This window comes from Oncorhynchus kisutch, unplaced genomic scaffold (genome assembly GCF_002021735.2).
Source record: "Oncorhynchus kisutch isolate 150728-3 unplaced genomic scaffold, Okis_V2 scaffold3491, whole genome shotgun sequence".
NCBI lineage: Eukaryota > Metazoa > Chordata > Actinopteri > Salmoniformes > Salmonidae > Oncorhynchus > Oncorhynchus kisutch.
In genome coordinates this window covers 1-8,418 of record NW_022265436.1, presented here as the reverse complement: position 1 = coordinate 8,418, position 8,418 = coordinate 1, and the positions used below count along the sequence as shown (strand labels likewise).

Below are 8,418 nucleotides of genomic sequence, written 5' to 3'. Positions count from 1 at the left end.
ACCTTTAATTTTAGGATAATTCATACATTCAATCTGTGTTACTGTTTAGAAATGAAAACACTTTGTGTCTAGTTTCCCATTTGAAAAATGTAATCATTTGGACCCACAGTGATCACATCAACCTTGTGACTCTACACACTTGTTGAATGCATTTGTGGTTTGCTTTGGTTGTGTTGTGGATTATGTTTCTCAAATAGAAACTAAATAGTGTCATTTTGGAGTCACTTCACTTGTATTGTCAGTAAGAGTAGATGATGTTTCTGAACACTTCTATATTGATGTGGATGCTACCATGATTATGAATGATGATGAATGAGAAAGTTACTGAGGCACAAAGATCAATCCCCCTCTGTTATTGGTCATTTATTTATTTTACTAGGTAAGTCAGTTAAGAACAAATTCTTATTTTTAATGACGGCCTAGGAACAGTGGGTTAACTGCCTGTTCAGGGGCAGAACGGCAGATTTGTACCTTGTCAGCTCAGGGATTCAAACTTGCAATCTTTCCGTTACTAGTCCAACGCTCTAACCACTAGGCTACCCTGCCACCCCAAATGGTAATGGTGAGAGGTTAGCATGTTTTGTTGTAGCCTCTGTAACTTTCTGATTAAAACATTTCTCATGACTGATTCATGATTTTTCTTAATCAGGGAATCATCATGATTCATTTAGTAGTGTTTAGAAACCTGTTATCTACTCACTTAGACAGAAGATTAATCCAGTCACCATCCACCATTCAGTTACTATTGGGTAAAACACAACCCCAAACACAACCTCAAACACAACCCCAAACACAACCCAAACACAACCCCAAACACAACCCCAAACACAACCCCAAACACAACCCAAAACACAACCCCAAACACAACCCCAAACACAACCCCAAACACAACCCAAATCACAACCCCAAACACAACCCCAAACACAACCCCAAACACAACCCCAAACACAACCCCAAACACAACCAAACTGCAAAATCAACCAACGGGTTTAAATACTAAACGTTTGACTACTTTAATACATGAAGTGAATTGGTCAGAAAACATCACTTCTTCAAATAGGGGGATTAGTAATATGATATGATTTTCATCTTTGCAGGCTGTCAGGCTGTCTAGTCACAGAGGAAGGCTGTGTTTCTCTGGTCTCAGCTCTGAGGTCAAACCCCTCACACCTGAGAGAGCTGGACCTGAGCTACAATCACCCAGGAGACTCACTGCTCTCTGCTGGACTGGATGATCCACACTGCAGACTGGAGAAACTCAAGTGTGTAGAGGATTTATGTCAATGTTCATATCAGACACGTTTGATTTAACAGGCTAGTTAAAACAAACATTCTTACCACCACTTGGACAAAGTGTGTGAGTGAGAGAGTGAGTGAGAGAGAGAGAGTTCACGTGTATCCCTCAATGACTGTCTGTTCTTCTGCTTACCGCTACAGTGTGGATCATGGTGGAGAGAAAGCAATGAAACCTGGGCTTAGAAAATGTAAGTGTTGACTGCTGTGAAGAATTTGACTAAGAATAAGTCTTAATTCAAGTTAAGTGAAAGACCACCATCATTAATTACTTGGACATATTAAATATCAGCTGTAGTTCTACAGAAGCAGAAATCAGGGACACCAAGGTTTACAAAGAGTTGCTTGGACAATGTGTGTGTCTGTGTATGTGTGTGGCGTGTTTGTGTTACATTAGAAATGTGTGAGTGTTCATGCATGCATCCTGGTGTGTGTGTGTGTGTGTGTGTGTGTGTGTGTGTGTAATTAAATGGGCATAAGTGTGTTTTATATTACCATACAGTATAACAGTTGATCAATCAAAAGTCTCAAGTTACCTTAACATCTCCTTTTGATACCTAGAAACATCTACATTAAATGAATTAGTGAAAGGTGAGTTAACATTCTAATGTGGCCTCCCAGGTGGCACAGCTGGCGCTGCAGTACAGAGCCCTTAACCACTGTGCCATCAGAGACTCTGGGTTCGCGCCCAGGCTCTGTCGTAACCGGCCGCGACCGGGAGGTCCGTGGGGCGACGCACAATTGGCCTAGTGTCATCCGGGTTAGGGAGGGTTTGGCCGGTAGGGATATCCTTGTCTCATCGCACACCAGCGACTCCTGTGGCGGGCTGGGCGTAGTGCGCGCTAACCTAGGTTGCCAAGTGCACAGTGTTTCCTCCGACACATTGTTGCGGCTGGCTTCCGGGTTGGATGCGCGCTGTGTTAAGAAGCAGTGCGGTTTGGTTGGGTTGTGTATCGGAGGACGCATGACCTTCAACCTTCGTCCTTCGAGTTGTAGCGATGAGACAAGATAGTAGCTACTAAACAATTTATACCACGAAATTGGAGAGAAAAAGGGGTACCAAAAACATTCTAATGTGAATGATGATGATTTCTAATATTGTGTCTGGTTTCATCCATCAGATGTCTGTGATCTCACACTGGACCCAAACACAGTAAACAGACTCCTCTCTCTGTCTGAGGAGAACAGAAAGGTGACATGTGGGAGAAAGAAGCAGCCGTATCCTGACCACCCAGAGAGATTTGAGGTCTGTAGACAGGTGCTGTGTAGAGAGCGTCTGACTGGGCGCTGTTACTGGGAGGTAGAGTGGAGTGGGGGATGGCCGGTTATAGGAGTGACATATAAAGGAATCAACAGGAGCGGAGGGGGTAAGGACTGTGGACTTGGATGGAATGACAAGTCCTGGAGTCTGTTCTGCTCTGACAACAGTTACACTGCCAGGCACAATTGTAATACCACTCTCATAGACGTCCCCCCCTCCAGCTCCCACAGAGTAGGAGTGTATCTGGACTGGCCAGCCGGCACTTTGTCCTTCTACAGAGTCTCCTCTGACACACTGACCCACCTGAACACATTCTACACCACATTCACTGAGCCCCTCTATCCAGGGTTTTGGGTTTATGATGACTCTTCAGTGTCCCTAATCAAACACAACACAATATTTTAATAAAATATAAAATAAGAATATAAATAACTGTGTCACACACACTGGACACACACACACCCTGGACACTGACACAAAAACACACACACACACACACTGGACACACACTTTACAGACACACATACACATACTGGACACACACACACTGGACACACACACGAAACACACTGGACACACACTGGACACACACTGGACACACATTAGGACACACACTGGACACACACTGGAAACACACTGGACGGACACATACACTGGACACACACTGGACACACACACATACTGGATGCACACACACACACACTGGACACACACACATTAGAACACACACACTGGACACACACCGGACACACACACACACACTGGACACACACACACACATACTGGACACACACGGAAATACACACACTGGACACACGCAAACACATTGGACACACACTGGACACCCATGCACTTGATACACACACACTGGATACACACACAAACTGGACACACACACACGCAAACACACTGGGACACACACTCACTGGACACACACACTGGACACACACACACACACACACTGGAAGCACACACACACTGGACACACACACACTTGACACACACACCTTGGACACACACACACATACACTGAATACACACACACACCAGTTTGGGCCAGTTTATTCCTGTAAGTACACTGAACAAAAATATAAAGTCAACATGTAAAGTGTTGGTCCCATGTTTCATGAGCTGAAATAAAAGATCCCAGAAATGTACCATACACACAAAAAGCTGCTATGTTTTACATCCCTGTTAGTGAGCATTTCTCATTTGCCAAGATAATCCATCCACCTGACCACTGTGGCATATCAAGAAGCTGGTGTCATGTGGGCGAGCGGTTTGCTGATGTAAACGTTGTGAACAGAGTGCCCCATGGTAGCAGTGAGGTTATGATATGGGTAATCATAAGCTACGGACAATGAACACAAGTGCATTTTATCAATCGCAATTTATATGCACAGAGATACCATGATGAGAACCCATTATCGTATCATTCCTCCGCCTCCATCACCTCATGTGTCAGCATGATAATGCACAGCCCGATCGATGTCGCAAGGATCTATACACAATTCCTGGAAGCTGAAAAAAGAAAATATATTTTCCATGGCCTGAGAACTCACCAGATATGTCAGCCGTTGAGCATGTTTGGGATGCTCTGGACAGACGTGTACGACAGCGTGTTCCAGATCCCGACAATATCCAGCAACTTTGCACAGCCATTGAAGAGGAGTGGGACAGCGTTCCACAAGCCACAATCTACAGCCTGATCAACTCAATGTAAAGGAGATGTGTAGCAATGCATGAGGCAAATGAGGATCACACCAGATACTGACTGGTTTTCTGATCCACAATCCTACTTTTATACTAAGGTATCTGTGACCAATAGATGCATGTCTGTATTCCCAGTCATGTTAAATTCGTAGATTAAGGCCTAATTAATTTATTTTCAATTGAATGTAACTCTGTAAAATCTTTGAAAGTGTTGCCTGTTGCGTTGAGATTTTTAGATCGGTATAATACAAATGAGCAGTTTAAAATGTTTTATGTTTATGACGTTAGTAACATGAAGTAATTCCATCCTTTCACTAAAGATATAAAGGCACTTTTTATTGACAGATGCCTCATGTCAATGTTCTGGATTTTGATGAAAGGAAATTCCATATAACCTACTGGACAGGACTTTGCAATGGCATCTTCTGTTTGGGTGTCTCAGGTCAGGACTTTGCTATGGCATCTTCTGTTTGGGTGTCTCAGGTCAGGACTTTGCTATGGCATCTTCTGTTTGGGTGTCTCAGGTCAGGTCTGAGCCATAATCAGAATGTGTCTCTGTCTCTATTTCCAGCCCTGCCATTTCGACCATGTCCTGATCTAGTGTTTGACCCCTGACCTCCTCACACCATCTCACTGTCCATGTCTGCTTTTAGCTCCCACCTCTACTTCACTGTGTTATAATGGATCTTATGCTTGTTATGTCACCTCTGTAACCAGCTATCAAACATACTGACCTTTCTGACCCTGTCCCATGGTCCTACTTCACTGTGTTATAATGGACCTTATGCTTGTTATGTCACCTCTGTAACCAGTTAACAAACATACTGACCTTTCTGACTCTATCCCATGGTCCTACTTCACTGTGTTATAATGGACCTTATGCTTGTTATGTCACCTCTGTAATCAGGTATCAAACATACTGACCTTTCTGACTCTATCCCATAGCTCTACTTTCTAGAACTGAACATTTCAATTCCTCTATGAGTTTTGTTTCGTGTCCATTGACTTATTTATGTATTTGTTGTATATTGGGGTTGTGCTGCAGAGCATCATGGGTGTTTGTATGTGTTGAGATGATCATGTTCCAGATAAATGGTTGAACTGATTCATGTCTCCTGTCTCATCATTATTGAATTGTTATACAGACGTGGTTATGAAACCCACCAGACATAACAACAGATTGGCGATGAATCTGAATCTACAGGAACTATTCTGTCTGTAAGAAGTCGATTTTTACAACTGTTGAAACTGTTATTTTCTGTGGTAAAGACCTCCCCAATTAAGGTGCCACCAACCCCCTGTGATGCAGATGGACTTTCCAGGTTACCACTAGCTGTGGTCAAGACAGAGTCAGATGGACTTTCCAGGTTACTACTAGCTGTGGTCAAGACAGAGTCAGATGGACTTTCAAGGTTACCACTAGCTGTAAACAAGACAGAGTCAGAAGGACATTCCAGGTTACCACTAGCTGTGGTCAAGACAGAGTCAGATGGACTTTCCAGGTTACCACTAGCTGTGGTCAAGACAGAGTCAGATGGACTTTCCAGGTTACTACTAGCTGTAAACAAGACAGAGTCAGATGGACTTTCCAGGTTACTACTAGCTGTAAACAAGACAGAGTCAGATGGACTTTCCAGGTTACTACTAGCTGTAAACAAGACAGAGTCAGATGGACTTTCCAGGTTACTACTAGCTGTAAACAAGACAGAGTCAGATGGACTTTCCAGGTTACTACTAGCTGTAAACAAGACAGAGTCAGGTGGACTTTCCAGGCTACTACTAGCTGTGGTCAAGACAGAGTCAGATGGACTTTCCAGGTTACCCCTAGTGGTAAACAAGACAGAGTCAGGTGGACTTTCCAGGTTACCACTAGCTGTAAACAAGACAGAGTCAGATGGACTTTCCAGGTTACTACTAGCTTTTTATTTATTTTATTTCACCTTTATTTAACCAGGTAGGCTAGTTGAGAACAAGTTCTCATTTGCAACTGCGACCTGGCCAAGATAAAGCATAGCAGTGTGAGCATACAACAAAGAGTTACACATGGAGTAAACAATTAACAAGTCAATAACACAGTAGAAAACGAAGGGGGGGTCTATATACAATGTGTGCAAAAGGCATGAGGTAGGCAAATAATTACAATTTTGCAGATTAACACTGGAGTGATAAAAGATCAGATGGTCATGTACAGGTAGAGATATTGGTGTGCAGAAGAGCAGAAAAGTAAATAAATAGAAACAGTACGGGGATGAGGTAGGTGAAAAGGGTGGGCTATTTACCAATAGACTATGTACAGCTGCAGCGATCGGTTAGCTGCTCAGATAGCTGATGTTTGAAGTTGGTGAGGGAGATAAAAGTCTCCAACTTCAGCGATTTTTGCAATTCGTTCCAGTCACAGGCAGCAGAGTACTGGAACGAAAGGCGGCCAAATGAGGTGTTGGCTTTAGGGATGATCAGTGAGATACACCTGCTGGAGCGCGTGCTACGGATGGGTGTTGCCATCGTGACCAGTGAGCTGAGATAAGGCGGAGCTTTACCTAGCATAGACTTGTAGATGACCTGGAGCCAGTGGGTCTGGCGACGAATATGTAGCGAGGGCCAGCCGACTAGAGCATACAAGTCGCAGTGGTGGGTAGTATAAGGTGCTTTAGTGACAAAACGGATGGCACTGTGATAGACTGCATCCAGTTTGCTGAGTAGAGTGTTGGAAGCCATTTTGTAGATGACATCGCCGAAGTCGAGGATCGGTAGGATAGTCAGTTTTACTAGGGTAAGCTTGGCGGCTTGAGTGAAGGAGGCTTTGTTGCGGAATAGAAAGCCGACTCTTGATTTGATTTTCGATTGGAGATGTTTGATATGAGTCTGGAAGGAGAGTTTGCGGTCTAGCCAGACACCTAGGTACTTATAGACGTCCACATATTCTAGGTCGGAACCATCCAGGGTGGTGATGCTAGTCGGGCATGCAGGTGCAGGCAGCGACCGGTTGAAAAGCATGCATTTGGTCTTACTAGCGTTTAAGAGCAGTTGGAGGCCACGGAAGGAGTGTTGTATGGCATTGAAGCTTGTTTGGAGGTTAGATAGCACAGTGTCCAGAGACGGGCCGAAAGTATATAGAATGGTGTCGTCTGCGTAGAGGTGGATCAGGGAATCGCCCGCAGCAAGAGCAACATCATTGATATACACAGAGAAAAGAGTCGGCCCGAGAATTGAACCCTGTGGCACCCCCATAGAGACTGCCAGAGGACCGGACAGCATGCCCTCCGATTTGACACACTGAACTCTGTCTGCAAAGTAATTGGTGAACCAGGCAAGGCAGTCATCCGAAAAACCGAGGCTACTGAGTCTGCCAATAAGAATATGGTGATTGACAGAGTCGAAAGCCTTGGCGAGGTCGATGAAGACGGCTGCACAGTACTGTCTTTTATCGATGGCGGTTATGATGTCGTTTAGTACCTTGAGTGTGGCTGAGGTGCACCCATGACCGGCTCGGAAACCAGATTGCACAGCGGAGAAGGTACGGTGGGATTCGAGATGGTCAGTGACCTGTTTGTTGACTTGGCTTTCGAAGACCTTAGATAGGCAGGGCAGGATGGATATAGGTCTGTAACAGTTTGGGTCCAGGGTGTCTCCCCCTTTGAAGAGGGGGATGACTGCGGCAGCTTTCCAATCCTTGGGGATCTCAGAGGAGATGAAAGAGAGGTTGAACAGGCTGGTAATAGGGGTTGCGACAATGGTGGCAGATAGTTTCAGAAATAGAGGGTCCAGATTGTCAAGCCCAGCTGATTTGTACGGGTCCAGGTTTTGCAGCTCTTTCAGAACATCTGCTATCTGGATTTGGGTAAAGGAGAACCTGGAGAGGCTTGGGCGAGGAGCTGCGGGGGGGGCGGAGCTGTTGGCCGAGGTTGAAGTAGCCAGGCGGAAGGCATGGCCAGCCGTTGAGAAATGCTTATTGAAGTTTTCGATAATCATGGATTTATCAGTGGTGACCGTGTTACCTAGCCTCAGTGCAGTGGGCAGCTGGGAGGAGGTGCTCTTGTTCTCCATGGACTTCACAGTGTCCCAGAACTTTTTGGAGTTGGAGCTACAGGATGCAAACTTCTGCCTGAAGAAGCTGGCCTTAGCTTTCCTGACTGACTGCGTGTATTGGTTCC

At 44.9% G+C, this 8,418-nt stretch overlaps 1 protein-coding gene across 1 annotated transcript; it reads left to right on the top strand.

Annotated features, from left to right (window-relative positions):
- Window positions 1-1,390: 1,390 nt before the first annotated feature.
- On the top strand, window positions 1,391-3,053 carry LOC116371666 (stonustoxin subunit beta-like). Its single transcript, XM_031820561.1, has 2 exons — window positions 1,391-1,484; window positions 2,415-3,053. Exons 1-2 carry the CDS (start codon window positions 1,406-1,408, stop codon window positions 2,957-2,959), a joined length of 624 nt encoding a protein of 207 aa, XP_031676421.1. The 5' UTR covers window positions 1,391-1,405; the 3' UTR covers window positions 2,960-3,053.
- The last annotated feature ends 5,365 nt before the right edge of the window (window positions 3,054-8,418 follow it).

Coding starts and splice junctions, on each gene's coding strand:
- LOC116371666 (XM_031820561.1), top strand. CDS start 1,406: ATGACTGTCTGTTCTTCTGCTTACCGCTACAGTGTGGATCATGGTGGA. Junction 1,485..2,414: donor GAAACCTGGGCTTAGAAAAT/GTAAGTGTTGAC, acceptor TTCATCCATCAG/ATGTCTGTGATCTCACACTG.